At 34.9% G+C, this 22,553-nt stretch overlaps 1 protein-coding gene across 1 annotated transcript; it reads left to right on the top strand.

Moving 5' to 3' along the window:
• Positions 1–2,504: 2,504 nt before the first annotated feature.
• LOC114302128 (dihydroceramide fatty acyl 2-hydroxylase FAH1) lies at positions 2,505–20,476 on the top strand. The gene is made up of 6 exons (XM_028247106.2): positions 2,505–2,555; positions 3,691–3,783; positions 18,985–19,181; positions 19,315–19,420; positions 20,094–20,240; positions 20,360–20,476. The coding sequence occupies exons 1-6, from the start codon at positions 2,505–2,507 to the stop codon at positions 20,474–20,476; spliced, it is 711 nt and encodes a 236-aa protein (XP_028102907.2).
• Positions 20,477–22,553: the final 2,077 nt, after the last annotated feature.

The following is a 22,553-nucleotide window of genomic DNA, read 5'->3' as shown; positions in this document are numbered from 1 at the left end:
TAGGAGTGACAATATCATATTTTAGGGATTAAGCACAACAATCGAAATAGAAAACACAAAAGGCTGTATGCGGGGAACCTCCCGTTGTACGTGCGGTCTTACTACAGTGTGTTTTCGCTTGGCACTCAGCATGTGTAGGCCCACTCACCACATATGCGGACCCCAACCCAGAAAACCAAAGTTTCTCCTGCACAAACCGAATGTGTTGGAATGCTTGCTGGTCCAGATTTCTTTCTAAGGCACTCCAATGCCTTTTTCATCTCGTCCTTACGCATGGAGCTCACAATTTCTAATTGTTAAAGCATTAAGGAGGCTTGACAAGATGCAGATCGCAATCACAACGATCAATGATATTACACGACTCATGAAACTCCGAAGGTAAAACAAATGGTCTAAAAAAGTGTAACCAAGTCAGGTCAATGGCCCGGGAGATCACAAACCTTAGGAAATTTTATCTCCAAAATTAAATAAAGAAATAAATGAGAGCTAATGAAAGCAATAACAACTGAAAAAAAATCGAATACTTGAATGAAACTAATTACCTTTGAATAAATCAAGATATTTGGAGCAGACTTCTGCCTTTTATTCCCAAGTCGCCTCCTCAACCCCGTTGTGTCTCCACAACACCTTCACTAATGAAATGGTCTTGCCCCTTAATACTTGCTCTCAGGTATCTAGAATCTAAAAAGATCTCTCCTCATATGAGGCATCCTTATCTATCTTTAAGTCGAACTAATCAAGCACATGAAAAGGATCAGGCTCATATTCTCGAAGCATAGATATATTAAACATGTCAAAAGGCCAAATGGTAAGCTAACTCTCCAATCCGCTCTGAATCTCAAAAGGCCCAATAAATCTCAAAGAAAGCTTCTCACTCTTCCCAAATTTCATCAAACCCTGTTTCGGTGAAATCTTAAGGAACATGTGATCACTGAGTCCAAAAGATAAAGGTCTCCTTCTTCAATCGGCATAGCTTTTCTAAGGACTCTAAGCTATAGCTAACCTCCATCAGATGAGAGCAACCTTTTCAATTGTCTTTCGAACCAACTCCGGATCCAACATAGGTGTGTCCCCTACCTTAGCCCAACATACTGGTGATCTATCACACAAGGCCTCGAAAGGTGCCATCCTGATACTCGCCTAAACGCTATTGTTACAGGAAAATTCTATCAAAGGTAAGTGTCTATCTCAAGACCTCTTGAAATCAAGAACGCAAGCCAGAAGCATATCCTCTCAGATTTGGATGGTGCGCTCAGATTGCCCATCAGTTTGAGGGTGCAAGGTGGCGCTAAAGTCAATTTTGTACCCAAAGCGTCTTGAAGGCTCTGCCATAACCAAGTCATGAAATGCGGATCCCTATCCAAAATAATGGTCACCAGAACCCCATGAAGTCGAACTATGTAACTAATGTATAACTCAGCAAGATAATCCACTGAGTCACCAGTGTGCATAGGAATAAAGTGTGTAGACTAATCAAACAATCGACAACTACCCAAACGACATCATTACCCTCATTAAGTTTTAGGAAGCCCTACAACAAAATCCATAGCGACATATTCCCACTTCCACTCAGTTGTAGGCAAAGGCTATAACAAGCCCGCCCACTTTTGGTGTTTGACCTTCACTTGTTGACGAAGTAGGCACTGCGAAACAAACAAGGCTACACCCTTCTTCATACCTCTCCACCAAAACTGACGGCTAGGGTTGTGATACATCTTTGTGTGTCCTGGATGTACCACAAGACGTGAATGATGAAACTCTCGAAATATTTCCTCTATACATGACTTTGGCACAAACAAATGGTCTAAGTACACAACGATGGGAAAAATATGAAATGAAGGCTGGGGTTTGGAGTGGGAAGTGTGACCACATATTTACACATATATGTAAAGTCCTAGTTTCATATTTGCCATCATAAATAAATATAATTACAAGTAGGCCTGTAATGGTTTCGCCCATACTCATTTTAATGCTCATAGCATGACCGAAATATGTGCTATTGAGGGCGTGTCTATAACCCGATCATATTTTTTTGTATAGATCACAACTTGATGGATTTAACCAACCCCACTCATAACTTATTTGACAATACACAATGTATAATTGTTTGATCCCTGTGCTCCCCACCTACATAAAATTTCTTAAACTCTCTACTATATTTTCTAAACTACTAGAAAATATAGTAGAGAGAAAATACAATGAAAAATATTTGCCCATGAGAAATCATTTATTGAAAGTGTAAGAATTGATTATTTAATTGAGAAATAAGAGATGAAATTGGAATTTGATATAAAGTATAGAAGTAAAAGTATAATTTACCTTTGAAAAAATATTTTCATTAATGATACCAAGCATCTCTATGATATGTTAACTTGGTTTGTTCTTTTTTTTTTTTTTTTTTTTTTTTTTTTTTTTTTGTTTTTTTGGGTATGTGTATTTGGGTTTCATTTTTTTTGTTCATCATCAATAATAATTTGCGTCTACTTGTATTGAAAGGTGCCAACATGGTGACAAAGAATTTCATTGTGGACTTAAACAAGCCTCTTGTTTCTCAGGTCAGATTCCATCGTTGTTTGTTTATCTATCAGTTGGCCGTTTGAACAATTTTTAATTTATATAAAACATAATAGTTTTTATCAATCTTTGGATTGTATTCATGGGTTTAATCTATGAAGTACAGGTATGGGTATGAATACTAGTATTGGTACGATACATGTACATTAATATAGTAAAATTCAAAAAAAAGTAAGATACGGGTACGGCTTGGTACATTTCTAAAAAAATATTTATTTTAATTTAAAATGATGCAAAAATTGATTAAATAGTTTTATTTGTTAAGATTCAACATACAATTAACATTTAATGTCGAAAGTAAATGTATAAATCAAAATTAAATGTCAATATATTAAATATCTTACAAATCATAGTTTAATTTTAAAATAATGCTATGCATAAAATAAAAAAATAAAAAAATTAGTCTACTGAAAGGAATTTTATCTCTTTAGGAGAAGAAAATATTGTTTCAATTAAGACACGGCACAACTTGGGTATATACTAGGAACGTCTGGGTATGTCAAAAATTAAGAAGAAAAAATTTAGATACGTGTTTCGTGTATCTGGTACGTATACAGAAGTACAATACAAAATACCATACGTCGGTAACTACTCGATACGGCTATAACATGTTTTTCGAAGTAGTCATACAGGGTTTAATTTATTAGGATTTGGTATATTATTTTGTGCATAAGTTATTGGTATGAAATGGGGATAGAGGATTTTATTAGTATATCACTATATTCAATTGCCATGATGAATTTTAACAATCTCTAATAAGAATTGTCAAGTTGTCTAACTTCATCTCTCTTGTTAATGTTTAATTACATGTGTTCATTCGTTTCTCAGTTCACAAACAATGCAATCACGTGAATGCATACAGAAATAGGACAAAGTAATGCTTATATTTATTTTCTTTTGTTGTATTTGTTTCTTGAACAAATGTCAGTTGTATATATATAAGTTTTCTCTCCTTGTAACATTTTATGAAACTTGTTTGCTATATTCTGTTTATTATGTTATATATGTATATATGTTTTTGTGAAGGAAATATGTGACATTAATATTATAGATGAAGTATTTGAAATTAAAAAAAAAAAAATCATTATTTACTTAATTTTAGAAGAATGTTTGCAGGTTGGCCATCTTGGAGAAGCTTATGAGGAATGGGTTCACCAGCCTGTAGTCAGCAAGGAAGGACCTCGACTTTTTGAGAATGATATTTTGGAGGTATATTACTCAAAAATAATATTAGGCTCTTCCATGCAATCATTGGCATCATTACATAAACATGACAGACATATACAAGTTTAATCTGGAAGACAAATATATTTTGTCCTTAGTTCTTTTGGTTTCATTCCTATTTCATAATCATGAAAATATGTAGTACTAATTAGGGATGATTACGAAAATATAAAATAAAATAAAATAAGAAAACCTGTGGTTTGACTCTTGTAACAAAATAAACCTTAAGATTTTAATTTTATCAATTTAAATCATAATATTTTGATTTGTTTTCAATCTAAACCATTTGTCTATTTTTGTTAAAAAATCAATGAAAACTATAGTATTATAATCATTAAACTCAATGTATGTATACATAAAGTATCTTAAATACTTATTTTCATTAAGTTTTTAATAACTAAATTACCTATTTTTTCCGTTGAATTTTCTTAAAGGAAATAGATAAATGGTTCAGATTGAAACAAATCAAAAGTTTGGATTTAAATTTACAAAATTAAAAATTGAGGTTTATTTTGTTACAAGCTCAAACATTGGATTATTTATTTATTTATTTTTTTATAATTTACCCTATTAATTATGTACAACAAATAATTTTAATTATTATATGTTGTGGGTAGGGGAATACAGTTTTAAGAAGCATGAAAATTGCCTTTATTTTGTAATTAATATAATTTTCTATCTATCTTCCTTCTTAGTTAAACACCACAAAATAAAATATTTTTAAATTCTTGCCCGATGGGAAACGTCATAGATAATGAACAACTGAGATTGATCAAAAATATCTTCACACTCAAGATCCATCACAACCCTATTCGATATATATACAAATACTCAACTAACTAACCATCTTACCATAGCTAAGCTAACTAATTCAGTTACATGAGAGTTATTCCTCTACTTGGACAGTCCGTGAGTCTCTTTGTGTTGTCTTCCTTATCATTCCCCCTCAAGCTCAAGGGAGGAAAGCCAACCTGAAGCTTGGATGCAAGAAAAGAGAACCTGGCAGTGGACAAAGGCTTGGTGAAAATGTCAGCCAACTGATCTAAAGTCGGAATGTATTTGAGCTGCAATTTATGAGCTGCAACTTTCCCTCATACAAAATGGCAATCCACTTCAATGTGCTTGGATATACTGTGAAAAACTTGGTCAGCAGCCAAGGATAAAGCAGACACGTCACACTATAGAACTGGAAGAGCTGGCTGAGGAATGGCAAAGCCATGGAGAAGCGTCTATAACCAAGTAACTTCTGTAGCAGTGTGAGCGAAGAATCGACACTCAGCCTCAGTGGAGGACCTAGAAACAGTAGATTGCTTCTTGAAATACCATGAAATGAGACTAGAGCATAAAAACACACAGTAGGTACATCTATAATCACTAGAATCCCTAGCCCAATTGGAATCAATATAAGCATTAATATGAAAGGAACTGGGATTAAAAACAAGACCATGTAAAAGAGTGCCATAGACATATCTTAGGATTTGTTTGACTACAGAAAAATGGCCTAAGGTGGGACAGTGCATGAACTGACAAGCTTGATTAACAGAAAAAGACAACTCAGGTCTAGTGCTAGTAAGATATCAAAGAGCACCCACAATGGTTCTATAAAGAGAGGGGTTAGTGCAAGGCAAAGCATCAGTGGTCAATAGGGAAGGCTTTGCTGAAACTAGTGTTGCATGAGGCTTACAATCAACCATGCTAGCTTTGACCAAAAGTTCAGCTGAATATTTTTGTTGAGAAAGAAAGAAGTCTGAGGAACAAGGTTGAACTGAAATGCCCAGAAAATGTGAAATATCCAAAAAAGACTGAATATAAGACTCATTATTGCCTATAAGAAGAATATCATCGACATATATGAGAAGATACGTGATGGAGGATGGAGTCTTGGGCACAAAGAGAGAGAGAGAGAGAGAAAGAGATGAGTCACATAAAAGTTAAACATTGAGAAAGGAGAAAGAAGGAGAAGGTCAAGTACCAAGCTCTTGGGGATTGTTTCAAACCAGGTGGCTGCTCCACGTACACTTCTTCTTCCAATAGACAATGAAGGAAACCATTGGAAATGTCCAATTGCTTAAGAGGCCATTGATGATGCAAAATAAGACATAACAAAATTCAAATCGTTGGTTGCTTGGCCACGGGACTAAAAGTGTCTTAAAAATCAACTCCATGTTGTTGCAAAAAACACTTTGCCACAAGCCTAGATTTGTGTCTTGCAATACAACCATTTGAATTCTTTTTAATTTGAACACCCACTTGTAGCCAATGGATTGTTTGTGTCACGACCCTAACCGACACCTGGAGGTTAGAGCGGTGATCGGCCAGTGATCATAAAGTATCTACTGTCTAACTTGATAGATCACAAAATTTTTAATATATTGGGGCCTGAAGCGAAAGCTAACAAACAATAAAGGGTCCACTGAGCAGTGCATAAATGACATATAATTTTAAACCACACAAACTTTCATAACTTATAATATTTACAATACATTAAGTACAACATCGATACATAGCTATATTCAAAAGTTCATATAGATGACTTGACAAAATATGACAAAGCAAAAGCAGAACAAAGGTAAAGCCTCAACTTGGAGGCGCATCCTTGTTGGCTTCTCTAAAGGGTAGACTTTGTAGCAGACTCTACAGCTGAGTAACATTAGAGTAAAGTGATTAATGAATAAACTCCAATTATATTATCAAAACATAAGTCATATTCACAAAACAAAGCATTTGTTATGAATAAATTCCATTCTCAAAACATAATGTGTGGTAACATCCAATAGAGTAAAGCAAAGGGCCAAATTAGGCCTAAATCAAATGGACCATTCTGGTCTATATGAAGGGACCATTCAAGTCTGCGAATCAAAGGGAGATCTCTACAAATCAAAAGGCCATGGTACATATACGTCTCCCACTGGCTGGAACTCACTAGAGGATGCCACAAGCACATTTAACAAAAAGGACATTCATTCATTCATACAAATTCTGAATTTCATAAAATATCACTTTCATAACATTTTTCAAAGATACATACAAACATAACTTTACAAAGATATTGCTCGCAGTAGGCTTGACTCCAAAGATCCTTAACAAAGCTCAACCTACAATCACACATACACAGACATGGATAACACTCATCAACTAATTAAATTCTAATTATTCTCTTCTAATTGATTAACTTATGTTATTATTTCTTATTTACCCTTACTTCATGCCTAAAGATGATTAGAAAAAGGTTAGGAAAGAAAGTAAGAACAAAGTGATGCATTTCAAAATATGCTAAAACAGGGCATTTCATTTGAGCAGTCTCTTCACCACTCGAGTGGTGAATGCATGGTCACAGTATTTTTGTTTGCAAAATATATTCTGGTTGTCTCGAAAGTTCGCTCAAGCGGTACATAGATCACTCTAGTTGTCTGTAAAAACTATGGTTTTGAAATTATATTTCAAAAGGCTTCCAAACGAAATTTCAAAGCTAAGGCTAATGCATGGCTCATCCAAAATCATGAAAATACTTTATAATACATATAAACATGATCAATTTCCAATCAATTACTCAAAACTTCCTTCAATTTGTCAAAACATGAGCCAAAACGCCATGCATGCTATGTTTTCAAACTCTTTCTCCTTTGATGTTCAAAACATGAAATTAAAAGCATAACTTCATGAATTTCTAAAAATTTACCAGTTAAAAACTTCCACACATGTGGACATGAGTTCAATTTCATGCAAGACAACAAGAATTCAAACCCTAAATGAATAGACTTCTAAATTAACTCTATAACTCATGATTCTAACTCAAATTCACCATCTTCATTCTATATTCTTTCAAATTACAAGCAATTGATTCTATTTATTTCTTAATACATAGTGTATGAAGAATTAACTACAAGATTTAAGGTTCAATTTCTTACCTAAAGTCTTGAATTCTTGAACTACTTGGTGAAATTAAGCTTCTCTTCTTCTTCTACTGAATTTCTTCTTCAATTCACTCTTAATCCCCCAATTTTCAACTCAAAGTTGAACTTTCTCACACATTCTCTTGTTTTCTCCAGCCAAATGTTGTATAAAGTGAACTCAAACCGCTCTTCTTCACTTATATGTTAAATAGAATTTGAATTACCTTAAGTAACTCACTAATCACCTATTATCTTGATTAACCATCCTTTACTCTTAATTAAACAAAATTAACACTTGACTTCATTAATTTAATCAATTCCAATTAAATCCTAATTTAATCAATCTTGATTAATACTAATCTCACTTAAATATTTTAATTGGGTTCTTATTAGGCTCTACCTATTAAATTGATGCAAATAACAATCTCCAAACAAATAATTCACATACAATCACATACACATAAAATGCAATTAAGATTAAAATTCCTACAATCCAATGAATGTAAAATGATATGCAAGATATGGTTATCAAAATCTCTCTCTTAGAAAGTTTGGTCCTCCAAACTTGTGTTATCTCATATCAGAAACAATCCAGATATCTCTGTCTCATCTCATCTTCCCATTCCCAAGTGGCTTCTTTTCCATAATGCTCTTTCCATTCTACCTTAACCATAGGAATTGATCAATTCCTCAGTTGCTTGACTTGTCGGTTAAAAATCTGAATCGGTTTTTCTTCATATTCCATATCATCATCAAGTGCTAGTCAATGATAATCAATGACATGAAAAGGATTCCGAAGATAGCCTCATAACAACGAAACTTGAAATACGTTGTGCATTTGTTCCATTCCAAGTGGTAAAGCTAACGATAAGCCACTGTATCAAGTCTTTATCTGAAATGAACTGATTTAACCCGAACCTTGATTGCCCTTTTATTGGAGTTACTTTCACAAACACGTGATCACCAACCTCAAACTCTATATCTCTTCTTCTTTGGTTGGCATAATTCTTTTGGCAACTTTGGGCGATCTTGAGCCATTGTTGAATAATTTTGATCTTCTTGGTGGTTACTTGTACAATTTCTGGTCTAAACAAAGCTCTATCCCAAACCTTTGTCCAACACACCAGTGACCTACATTTCCTCCCATATAAAGCCTCATACGGTGTCATACTAATACTAGGCTCAAAACTATTGTCATAAGCAAATTTTGCCAACGGTAGGTAGGTTTTCCAGCTCCCTTGAAAATCCAATGCACACATACAAAGCATATCCTCCAAAATTTGTATAGTCCTTTCTGATTGACCATCTATTTGTTGATGAAATGTTGTACTGAATCTCAACTCTATTCCCATTGCTTTCTGTAGACTTTGCCAAAATCTAGACACAAATTTAGGATCCCTATTTGATACAATAGAAATTGTCACACTATGCAATCGGACAATCTCATTTATGTAAATAGTAGCAAGTCTATCCGCATTATAGAACGATCTTACAGGAAAAAAATGAGCATACTTAGTTAATCTATCCACTATAACCCAAATAGAATTCTTACCTCTAGGTGTCCGAGGTAATCCAACAACAAAATCCATGGTTATGTGATCCCACTTCCATTCTAGAATAAGGAAAGGTTGAAGTAACCCTGTTAGTCTTTGATGTTCCACTTTGACTTATTGACATTGAAGACATTAGAAATAACTTCAACAATTTCCTTCTTTATGTTAGACCATCAATAAATTTGTTTGAGATCTTGATACATTTTGGAGTTTCATGGGGCCATGGCAAACTTTGATTTGTGAGCTTCTTCCAAGACTCTTTTTTTGATTTCTGGAATATTTAGAACACACAATCTGCCTTGAAACTTCAATACTTGATCTTCTAAAGTGAACCCCATTTTTGGCTTTGACTCCATTTCATCACACACTTTCTTGAAGAATTCATCCTCTATTTGCTTCTACTTAATTTCTTCTATTATTGTCAGTTGTGCTGAAGTTGCAGCTAACACTCCACATTGTTCATGAAGCACAACTTCTATCTTCTAATTCTTCTAACAAATCTTTTTGTCCTGAAAGCAAACATGCCAAATTTCCCATTGATTTTCTACTAAGAGCACTATCTTCTCTGTCATATATTTAACTTCCTTTGAGTAAAGTACTTTAAACTCTTGTGGTCGATGCAGACTTCACATGTTGCTCCAAAGAGGTAATTGTGCCAAATTTTCAATGCAAAGAACACAACGGCCAACTCCAAGTCATGAATCAGATAATTTTTTTCATGGGGCTTTAACTGACGAGAAGCATAGGCAACCACTTTTCCATTCTGCAAGAGAACACAACCCAAACCTTTATACGATGCATTACTAAAAATAACAAACCTTTTTGTACCTAATGGCAATGTAAGGATCAGTGTTGTAGTTAGTCTCGCTTTTAGTTCTTGAAAAGCAAATTCTCTTTGGTATGTCCTTCAAATGGCACACCTTTCTGAGTCAATTGAGTAAGTGATATTGTGATCTTTGAGAAGTCTTTAACAAACCTCTTGTAATATCTTGCCAAAACCATGAAACTTTAGACCTCTGTCACATTAGTCGGTGTAGGCTAATTTACAACAGCTTCAATCTTTTGCGAATCAACTGAAATACCATCCTTGTTAATCACATGACCCAAAAACACTACTTCATTCAACCATAACTCACATTTCTTCAATTTAGCATATAACTTCTTATCTCTAAGTGTTTGAAGAATTAATCTCAAATGTTTTTCATGATTTTCCTTGTGTTTCAAATAAATCAAAATGTCAGCTATAAACATGATCACAAATTCATCCAAAAATGACTTAAAAATCCGATTCATTAAATCCATAAAAGTTGTAGGTGCATTTGTGACTCCAAACGGCATGACCAAAAACTCATAATGTACATACCTAGTTCGAAAAGCATTTTCTCTACATCTTTAGCTTTAACTTTCAATTGGTGGTACCTGGATCTCTAATCAATCTTGGAGAACACTTGTGCTCCGTATAACTGATAAACAAGTCATCAATTCGAGGCAAAGGATACTTGTTCTTTACAATTACCTTGTTTAGTCCTCGATAATCAATACATAGCCGAAGTGTTCCATCATTCTTCTTTGCAAAAAGAACTAGTGCTCCCATGGTGATGTATTTGTCAAGCAATTCTTACAACTGAACCTTCAATTCCTTCATTTCTGTTGTTGACATTCTATATGGAGCTTTCGAAATTGGTTGGGTGCCTAGTACCACATCAATGACAAATTCAATCTCTCAATCTATCAATTTACCTAGCAAATCCTCTAGAAAAATGTCAGGAAATTCTCTGACTATTGGAATGTTGTTTAAGCTTTCATCTGTTGTTTATATATTTGTAATACTGCACAAATATTCTTGACATCCCTTCTTGAGTAACTTACAAGCTTTCATAAATAATATCAAGAAAGGTGGAGCAACTACCCCATTACCCTCAAAACAAAATTCATGTTCTCCCAGAGGTCAGAAGATAACTTTTTTAGACACACAATCTATAGTTGCACAATATTTAGATAACCAATCCATTCCCAAAATTACATCAAAGTGACCCATATCTAGAGATAGTAAATCAACATATAATGCGACACCCCCAATTAAAATTTCACATGCAAGATATATGGATGTACATAACATTGATCCCCTAGATGGTGAAGATACACATAACACATAATTCAAAGATTCAAACGGTCTATTCAATTTATGAGCAAATAAGTTAAGTCGAAGGAATGTGTGGAACTCGAATCAATTAGTACATAAGCATCTTGTTCACAAACAAAAAGGGTACTTGAGACAATGACTTCAATATTTTGGGTGTCTCCTGGTACAAGCGCAAACACACTCCCTTATCTGAAATTTTCTTTTCCTGTGGTGGATGTTACATTAGGCTTTATTGCTGAAACTAAACCAGATGAACTTGCAGTAACTTTATTACTTGCTTGACGAGGTTGTGGACAATTCCTAGCCAAATGACCCACCTTTCCACAGTAAAAGCATGCCCCTGAAGTTTAATAACAAACTCCCCAATGTTTTCATTCCACAATCTGGGCAGGTCAGTGCATAATTACTTTCTTGACTAGAATTGCTAGATGCTTCCAAATTGACTTTTTATTCATTGTTGATCCCGATCGCCTATTAGCATTGTAACCTTGTTTCTTTCCCCCTCCATTCTGAAGATTGGTATTGTGCAACTATATTTGATTCGGACATTGAAGCTATATTCAAAACATCAACATATTTTGGCAGCTTCAACACATTAATTCTTTCTTGGTTAATTCTTTCTTGGATGGAATTACGGAGTCCTTCTTCGAATTTCCTGGCCTTCTTATAATCTATATCAACCATATGTGGCGCAAACCTCACTAACTCAATAAATTGTGCTTCATATTCTGCCACTGTTTGGTTGGCTTGCCTCAATCTCTCAAATTCTAACACCTTTTTCTATCTTGGATGAATTGCGGAAAATACTTCTCATAAAAAAATCTCCAAAAATTAAGCCTAATTGATTCCCCTATTTTGCATTCCTCACCAACATCCACCATTGTCTAGCTTCATTTTCGAAGGTAAATGCAACAAGTATTACCTTTTAGTGCATTAGTGCATAGAAAAGACTTTGAACAATTTTTATTTTTCGAGAACCCGTGCCTCGACTTTCAATGGATCTACTCCTCTACAAAATGGTGGCGGTCTCATCTTTTTGAATTCTTTTACAAGAGCAATAGTATGATCATCCACTTGATTATTCTGAACTAGTTGTGGTATAGGTTGTGGTGGCAGTGGTGGTGGTTGTTGTTGTTTCCTTAGAGTTTCAACCATTCCTTTCATCATTCTCTCTAGCCTATCAAGCTAGGCGGAGGAAGATTCCCCTCTTTCATCTGATCTTGTTCTCACCATGATTTATATGAACATGTATTATGATACACACAGAAAAATATGTACACATATTAACATTTATAGATGCACAACTTATATCACATACCTATAAGATGAATGCAAAACTTAATCATTTCCGGACATCCTATTGCTCGAATAGACGAGTGAGTAGGTAAATTAACTCGTACTCTGATACCACTCTATCACAACCTTAACCCACCACTAGAGGTTAGACTAGTGACCGGCCAATAATCGTGGATCACCTATGGCCTAACCTGATAGATCACAAAATATTTAATATATTGGGGCCTGAAGTGGAAGCTAACAAACAATAAAGAGTCCATTGAGCAATGCATAAATGACATATAATTTTAAACCACACAAACTTTCATAACATAACTTATAATATTTACAATACATTAAGTACAACATTGATACATAACTATATCCAAAAGTTCATAAACATGACTTGCAAAACATCACAAAGCAAATGCAAAACAAAGGTAAAGCCTTGACTCGAAGGCACATCCTTGTTGACTTCTCAAAAGGGTATACTCTATAGCAGACTTTACAACTGATCGCCCTGATGCTCACCTACATACATATAGGGGAAGGAGGTGAGCTAAAACCCAATGAGTAACAATAGAGTAAAGTGGTTAATGAATGAAGTCCAATCATATTATCAAAACATATGTTATATTCACAAAACAACGCAAAGGGCCCAATTAGGCCTAAATCAAAGGGACCATTCAAGTCTATACAAAGGGTCCATTTAGGTTTGCAAATCAATGGGAGATCTCTAAAAATCAAAGGGCCATGGCACATATACGTTCCCCAATGGCTGGGTGCCACGAGTACATTTAACAAAAGGGACATTCATTCATTCATACAGAACCTAAATTTCATAAAGTATCATTTTCAAACGATACATACAAACATAACTTTACAAAGACATGACTCACAGTGGGCTTGACTCCAAAGATCCTTAACAAAGCTCAACCTACAATGACACATATACAAACATGGATAAAATTCATCAACTAGCCAAATTCTAATTATTCTCTTATAATTGATTAACTTATGTTGATTTCTAGCTTAGTTATTTCTTAATTACACTTACTTCATGCCTAAAGATGATTTGAAAAATGTCAGGAAAGAAAGTATGAACAAAGTGATGCATTTCAAAATATGCTAAAATAGGGTAGTCCACTTGGGCAGTCTCTTCACCGCTTAAGCGGTGAATGCATGGTCACAATATTTTTGTTTGCAAAATAAATTCTAGCTGCCTCGAAAAGTTCACTCGAGCGGTAGATAGACCACTTGAGCGCTCTGCGAAAACTCCGATTTTGAAATTCTTTTTCAAAAAGCTTCCAAATGAAATTTCAAAGCTAAAACTGATGCACAGCTCGTCCAAAATCATGAAAATACTTTAGAAAGCATATAAACATTGATCAATTTCCAATCAATTGCTCTAAACTTCCTTCAATTGTCAAAACATGAGCCAAAACTCCATGCATGCTATGTTTTCAAACTCTTTTTCCTTTCATGTTCAAAACATGAAATTAAAAGCATAACTTCATGAATTTCTAAAAAATTACAATTTAAAAATTCCTTAGATGTGGACATGATTCAATTTCATGCTAGGCAACAAGAATTCAAACCAAAAATGAATAGACTTCTAAATTAACTCTATAACTCATGATTCTAGCTCAAATTCATGATCTTCATTCTATATTCTTTCAAACTACAAGCAATTGATTCTATTTCTTTCTTAGTTCATAGTGTATGAAGAATTAACTACAAGATTTAAGGTTCAATTTCTTACCTAAAGTCTTGAATTCTTGAGCTATATGATGAAATTAAGCTTCTCTTATTCTTCTACTCAATTTCTTCTTCAATTCACTCTTAATCTCTCAATTTTTAGCTCAAAGTTGAACTCTCTCAATCTTTCTCTTGTTTTCTCTAGCCAAATGCTGTATAAAATGAACTCAAGCCTCTCTTCTTCACTTATATATTAAATAGAACTAGAATTACTTTAATTAACTCACTAATCACCTATTAGCTTGATTAACCATCCATTACTCTTAAGTAAGCAATATTAACACTTGACTTATTTCATTTAATCAATTCCAATTAAATCCTAATTTAATCAATCTTAATTAATACTAATCTCACTTAAAGTTTTTAATTGGGTTCTTATTAGGCTCTACCTGTTAAACTGATTCAAATCACAATCTCCAAACGACTAATTCACATACAATCACATACACATGAAATGCAATTAAGATTAACATTCCTACAATTAAATGAATGTAAAGTAATATGCAAGATGTGGTTATCACAGTTTGAAAGGAGGAAGAGGGACTAAAGACCATGTTACTTGCTTTTTAAGAGCACTAAATTCATCCATCGTGGCCTTAAACCAAATAAGAGATGTAAGAGTAGTCTTATAGGAAAAGGGCTCAAGATTATCATTTGCAGAAACAGAGGAACTAGAGGTGGAGGTGAAATACACAAGCTTTGTTTTGGACCTGGTTTGTATAGGATGAGTGGTGGTGGGCGAAAGAGGTGGTATAGACAAGAATATAAAAATAGAATCAATAGGAATATGTTGAGAAGAGGACTAAATGGGCATTGGCTGAACCAGAGAGGAATTGACGTTGGCATTGAGGATAAATGACTCAAGAGGTTGAGCCTAAACTAAAATGGTCTAATCTAGCAAAGATTGGTTTGAATAAGTAGCAGGATGGATAGTTGTTTGAGGTGGCTCAGACTGAGGTGTTTGAGTGGTCTGAGACCTGTTCTAAGATTGATAATGATTGGTTTAAATAGAGTTGAATTGCATAGGAGTAGGTTGAGAAGGTCTAAGCTAAGCGGGTCTAAGTTGTGCTTGCCTAGGCTAAACTGACATATGCCGAACTGAGTTGTGTTGTGCTGGCCTAGGCTGAGCTGACCTAGCCTGTGACTTAAACTGAAAAGAATGAGAAGGGGACCAAAAGAAGGCATGAAACTATGATATAGAATAACCAAAAGAAATCATAGAAGAAGAAAAGGGAAACACATTTTCATAAAATCTTACATGCCTAGAGAGATAGACTTTGCCAGTTAATGGATCCAAACACCTATAGCCCTTAGCACTAGGATGATACCCTAAAAAGACACAAGAAATAGACTTAGGTGAAAGTTTACCAGGGGAAAAAGGTTTAAGCCAAGGAAAACAAAGAGAACCAAATACTTTGAGAAGAGTGTAATTAGGAACTTGTTGAAATAGAAGCTCAAGAGGAGAACAGTTGGAGATAGACACACTAGGCATTCTATTAATCAAATATGTAACAATAGCAATTGCATCAAACCAGTAGGTAAGAGGCATGGAAGAACGATGAAGAAGAGATATCGTAGTTTCAGTTATATGCAAATGTTTTCTCTCAGTAACCCCATTTTGGGATGAGATGTAACGGTAAGAGAATTGGTGATGAATGCCATGAGTGGTCATAAAATCTTGCATGGAATGATTAACATATTCACCACCTCCATCTATTCTTAAGATTTTCAGAGGAAAATTAAATTGTTTTTCCACAAAAGCCTTGAATGTCATAAACTTGGTAAAATCATCAACAAACAAGACATAGTACTTATAACCCAAAGAAGAACATGTAAATGGACCCCAAACATCACTGTGGATCAATGCCAATGGTTGATTTACATGAGAGGTAGAAAACTGAAAGGGTAACCAATGGCACTTAGCCATAACACAATCAATACAAGAAAATTCTTTATTTAAACTAGAAGACATAGGTAAATCTTTTTAAGAATTTGAAACTTGAGAGAAGAGGGATGACCTAATCTCTTGTGCCAAACATTAGCAGAGACAGATCAAGACGTAGAACTATGATAAGCATGTGGTGAATTATGAGAAGCATGCACAGGAAATTAGTAAAGACCATTAGCATGGGGACCTCTATGTAGAATGGCCTTGGAATAGTTTCCTAAATAGAAAAAGAACAATCGTCAAAGATAATAGAACAATAATTATCCTTAGCTAACTATTCTACAAACACTAGATTTTAAGAGATAAATGGCACATGTAAAATTTTGTTCAGCTTGAAAGAATGGTGAGGTGTAGAAAGGATACCTGAACCAGTGTGATGAATAGGAAGAGATACGCCACTATCAATGGTCATCTGGTCACCACCATGATATGGTTGATAGGCTTTGAAGTGATGAAGATCATTGGTGATGTGATCAGAAGCTAAAGAGTCCAGAAACCAAGGAGAATGATTAGAAAAATGTGACTCATCAGATGTAGAGGCAACAAAAGCCTTAGATTGAGGTTGATATGAAAAGCCTGATTCTAAACCTGATATGGCCGAGAAATTTGGTGCTGATGAGGGGATGAAGGTTGAAACTGAGGATCCAATCAATGCCAACATTCAAGCGCTGAATGGTCAGACTGGCCACAGATTTGATAGATAGTGCCATGACTATTGAATCTGCCTCTACCTTGAGATTTGTGTCGAGAGTTTGAAGACCTAGATTGATTAGATCTATTTGATAAGAATTAAATCCCCTTAAATAAGATCAAGTTTCTTTCATTGTTGCATAAGTAATAGTCAAATCTAAAGAGTGCTTCAGTTTACCTTCAATGCGAATGGCTTCCGAGCAAAGAAAAGAAGAGTGATTCTCTATCGAAATACTCTATGATCATGTTCGAATTGTAGTTTTTACTATATCATATTCACTCAGTAGGCCATTCAAGGTAATGAGAACAATGTCTTCATCATCAACAAATGATGAAGCCACGCACAATTGATCAACAAGATTTTTTATATTGCTCAAATATACCTCCATTGAATCAGATTTCTTTGAAATGGAATTTAGTTTGTCCTTGAGTTGATGGAAATGAGAACGAAATAGAGAAGTGAATCGTTTATCAAGCCATTGCCATACCTGAGAGCTTGTGTGAAAATGAAGAACAAAAGTGAAGATTGCAGGAGAGAGTGTAACTATGATGCAACTGAGCAAGTGTGCATTGATCTTTTTCCACTTCAAAACTTTAGGATTTGGAATCTCTATTCCAAAAGAGTTTTGAATCATCTTAACAGGACAACACAGTAAGCCATCAATAATCTTCAGAAGATCAGTTGCGTGAACAAGATTTCGCATTTGACTTTTCCAAACAATGAAATTTGTGTTATCGAGCTTAACTATAACTATTCAAGTGAAGAAGAACATGACTCCATTGAAGAAACCATGAGATTGTTCGTTGGAGCTTTTTCGAGCTCTAATACCATGAAGAACAACCTAGATTGATCAAAAATATTTTCACACACAAGATCCATTACAACCTTATTCAATATCTATAGATACTCAACTAACTAACCAACTAACCATCTTACCACTACTCTATTGAAACATCTAACATCTAACATCTAACCTAACTAATTCAGTTACATTAGAGTTACTTCTCTACTTCAACAATCCATGAGTCTCTATATGTTGTCTTCCTTATCAACAGATAGTATGAATTCCAATGAAAAGTTATAATTATTCACATGGCATGTCATGTGTTGCTATAATGGCATTAAAATCATTTCAACATCTGATTGGTGAAGACAATCTAAATTTCTATCTATGTGACAGACCTACACCTCTTTACATTCATCTTATATATCCATGTTTATTACGTAAACGATTCTAGAATGATGTCCTGTTTTGTTTCCTCATATAAATTTTCTCTTAGCTCCTTCTTTCATATGTTCTTGTTTTTATAACCTTATATTAAAACAATTACAACTGAACAACTCTAGAATCATTTCTAATAACTACTTATTAATTTGGACATTTTTTTCCTATTAAATTACAGATTATATGTCTTTTTCAATACTTGTCTAGACTTCTTTTTCGTCTTTCTTTTTTGTTCATGTGGTTTCTTTCAATTGATTCATACGACTTCTATAATTATAGCCACTAACAATATTGTGCTTTAAGAGCACAATTTTTACTATTATTTTTCTTATTCAAGTAATTATCTTGATTGTGTGTGAAAAGTTATGGTAGTCTTAATTGTTGAACAAACACAAAGTCAAACCCATAAACATAAGTTATCAAAGTATAGCTAAAAGCGTAACAATATTTGTGAACTCTCTACTCGTGGTCATATATAGTCGAAAATGTGCCAACTTGTTTGTTTGGATATTATAATATCTTTGTCTTGATTTAAGTCTCCAAGCCTATATAATAGATTGATTTAAGTCTCCAAACCTATATAAGTAAAAATGTAGTGTATCTAGAGTTGTTTATAAATTAAACACAATCAAAATCACTGCTAAAGTTTTGGTTATTAATAAATTTCTTGTACGGGCAATAACCCTTTCACGTGAATTAGTTCTTCACTCACACAGTATGGTGGGCAATTCCAATTGTTTGGCTACCAGTTGTATGTTGGTTTGTTTCCAAAGCTGTCGTGATGGGTGTTCCTTCTACACAAATAGTAGTATCATTGGTTGGTGGCATCTTTTTTTGGACATTGTTGGAATACTGCTTGCACCGATTTCTATTCCACATCAAAACAAATGGCTATTGGTTAGTTCTTTTCCTACCCTGTCATATCCTTCCCTTCAAGAGTTGTTAATTTTTAGTTGAATTAATTATGGTTCATATTAGCATGTACGTATTAAATTTTTAGGTTTCTAGACTGACAATATATATGATGCAGGGGAAACACCCTACATTATCTTCTTCATGGTTGCCATCATAAACACCCTATGGATAGACTACGACTTGTTTTCCCTCCTGCTGGAGCTACATGCATAGCGGTGCCTGTATGTTTCATTCTCTCTCTCTCTCTCTCTCTCTCTCTCTCACATTAAAATTAGATAGCTAAGAGGACAAAGCCGCAAGTTTCACCCTTAATAATTTCTAATTTAAAACCAAGTTAGTTTCAAAACTCAATTTTGGAACATGTTTGATTTAGCCACAAACATGTTGGATTCAACCCAACTCAAGATATAGATCTAAATGTAGATTTTTCATGGAGTGATCAATAATTAGTATATTTATATGGTGTAATATTGTCATTAAACCGCATGTAATATGGCAACAGGACATATGCCTAATCTATATAATTCATAAACATAAGTGAAATATGATTGAAGCAAAATTATATTGTATTGTATTGATAAATTAGTTTGGAATTTACTCCAAAATATATTTCTTTCATTTCTTATTAATTTTGTAATGAATGCAAAAGATTGCTAGAGCTTAAGAGGAGAAAAATATACAAGAAAAAAGGTTGCGTTTGTCTACTTTAGTGTTTTGCTTATAGCTTCCATTGCTTCCATTGCTTCTAATTTTTATTTTTAATTTTTTGAGAAAAATATACAAGAAAAGAAGGTTGCATTTGTCTACTCTAGAGTTATGCTTATAGCTTCCATTGCTTCTAATTATTTATTTATTTATTTATTTATTTATTTTTATTTTTTGTATGACTCCTAGTTATGGTACCTGATTAAGCTTACAACACCTTCATCCATTGCCCCTACTTTCTTTGGGGGTGTCTTGTTAGGATACATAATGTATGATTGCACTCATTACTACGTGCACCATGGAAAGCCAAATAAAGGAGTATCTTCAAATTTGAAGGTAAAAATCATTTATTAATGAAACAAAATTATATTACTTTTCCAACTAGTAGATGGTTCATTTAATAGTGATAGTATCTGTGGTTTATCCTTAAAATTCATTATGGTTGTCTATGACAGAGGTTCCACATGAACCATCACTTTCGAATTCATGACAAGGGCTTTGGAATCACCTCTTCCTTTTGGGATATTGTGTTCGGAACACCTCCTCCAAAATCTAGCAAGGAAAGCATGTAGTATATGATTCAACTGGAGATGTAGAGAATTCATGTATAAGGTATATAATTAAGGTTCTGGAATTTCTGCGATAAAGAAGCCTAGTAAAGCCTAGGCTTGTTTTAGTATGTCTTTTTTCAAGTTGTCTTTTCTTTTTTTTCCCCCTCTCCTTTTCCTCTATTTGTATGATACCTTATTTGGCAATTCCTCATTATCTAATAGGCTGTTAGGGATTTTTGAAGTTTATGCTTTCTTCTTTCATTAAACAAAAAAAAACAAAAACAAAAAAGGGAGATAATTTATTTTTTTATTTTTTTATTTTTTTTTACATTCTTCCTATGAGAGTGAGTGATTATATGCTCTAGGTAATTGCCTTCATTTTTTTTTTTTCCCGAAACAGATGAAACAAAGTCTAGCCATGATGAAGATAGTTTTATGGCAAACCGAATACATCGACCAGTCGAACGGTTTCAAAATTCCGCACGGTCAGCTCGGTTGTCTCCCTTGACCAGGCAAGATCGATTTACGTGGATGTCAATCAAAAGCTTCGGTTTGCTTTTATTTTATGTTCAAAGTTTTATTTTTTGGGATTTTGGATATTTTTCAACGCTAGCTTATTATGTTCTATATATGATTGCACTAATTTTGTTTAATAATGGCAAACCGAATACATTGACTAGCTGAACCGTTTCAAAATTTTGCACGATCAGCTCGGTAGTCTCCCTTGACCAGTCAATATTGATTTATGTGAATGTCAACTCAAAAGCTTCGGTTTGCTTTTAAAAATTCTACAAATTTTTATTTTTTGGGATCTTGGATATTTTTAATGCTAGGTTATTATGTTATGCATGTGGTTGCACTAATTTGTTTAATAATGGCAAACTAAATACATTGACTAGGTGAACTGTTTCAATCTTCTGCATGGTTGGCTTGGTTGTCTTCCTTGATCGGTCAAGATCAATTTATGTGAATGTCAAATCGAAAGCATTGGTTTGCTTTTATTTATGCTCCAATCAAAGCATCGGTTTGCTTTTATTTTATGTTCGAACCGAACTATTTCAAAATTTTACGTGGTCGGCTTGGATGTCTCGCTTGATCTCTCTTGATTGGTCAGGATCAATTTATGTAAATGTGAAATCAAACACTTGTCTGTTTGGTAATATTTACGTTTTCAGTTTATATTTACAAAAATTTTATAAACTGGTTTTTGTTTATTTTTAGAAAAACATAAACTATAAACGCGTTTGGTAATTTACAAAATGTTTAAAAATTTTAAAAATGTAAAAAAGAGTGAGAAATGGCAAGTGGTAGCAAGTGGCGGCGGAAGACGGTGGTGGAAAGTGGTGACGGTGGGTGGTAGCGAGTGGGTAGTAGTGGTGGTGGTGGTGGTGGCGGGTGGTGGGTGGTGGTGGCAGGTGGGTGGCGGATGACTGGTGGTAGTGGGTGGTGGCGGGTGGGTGGTGGTAGTGGGTGGTAGGTGGTGGTGGCAGGTGGTGGCGGTGGGTGGGTGGGTGACGGTGGTGGGTGGTAGCGAGTGGGTGGTGGTGGTGGTGGTGGTGGCAGGTGGGTGTGGATGGCGGGTGGTGGGTGGGTGGGTGGGTGGGTGGGTGACGGTGGCAGATGGTGGCTGGTGGTGGCAGGTGGGTGGCGGGCGGGTTAGACCGGAAGTGGCTCCTTTGGATCCCCAACAAACTCGTCCGGGTTAGACCGGAAGAATTCCCTCTTCAAGAAAGAAGGTCCTGCCACAGCAACCTGATTCTCAGCTCTGAGAATACCCAAAGCTCCCACTATCTCTCGGGCCAAGGCACCCATAGCCTGCTGACCCGCTGGCTCGGCCACATTGGCCTGACCAACACCCTCCTGCATTGCCGGAACGTCATCCGGTATAGGTACCTCCTGCCTACCATGCCTGCCACGCGTACCACGCCCTCGTCCTGACATCCTAATAAAGGTAACCAAGACTATTAGCACATTCACAAATGTGCCGAAGCTATAACACTCGCGTCCTAATGCGTGGACAACTGTAATTCACCCCACGTAAGCACATAAGCACATAAGCATTTACGAATTTCATTTCCGGATAATGATAGTCCCGAGG

The sequence above is a fragment of the Camellia sinensis genome, chromosome 9 (genome assembly GCF_055761805.1).
Source record: "Camellia sinensis isolate YWXY chromosome 9, ASM5576180v1, whole genome shotgun sequence".
NCBI lineage: Eukaryota > Viridiplantae > Streptophyta > Magnoliopsida > Ericales > Theaceae > Camellia > Camellia sinensis.
Note: the sequence above shows the minus strand (reverse complement) of the source record. Positions and strands in the feature narration are given on the sequence as shown.

What these genes read in the sequence shown, in the direction of transcription:
- LOC114302128 (XM_028247106.2), top strand. Translation starts at nt 2,505, where the DNA reads ATGGTGACAAAGAATTTCATTGTGGACTTAAACAAGCCTCTTGTTTCT. An exon ending in ACAAGCCTCTTGTTTCTCAG is followed by an intron (nt 2,556 to 3,690) that starts GTCAGATTCCAT and finishes GAATGTTTGCAG; the next exon opens with GTTGGCCATCTTGGAGAAGC. An exon ending in ATCAAAACAAATGGCTATTG is followed by an intron (nt 19,182 to 19,314) that starts GTTAGTTCTTTT and finishes TATATGATGCAG; the next exon opens with GGGAAACACCCTACATTATC.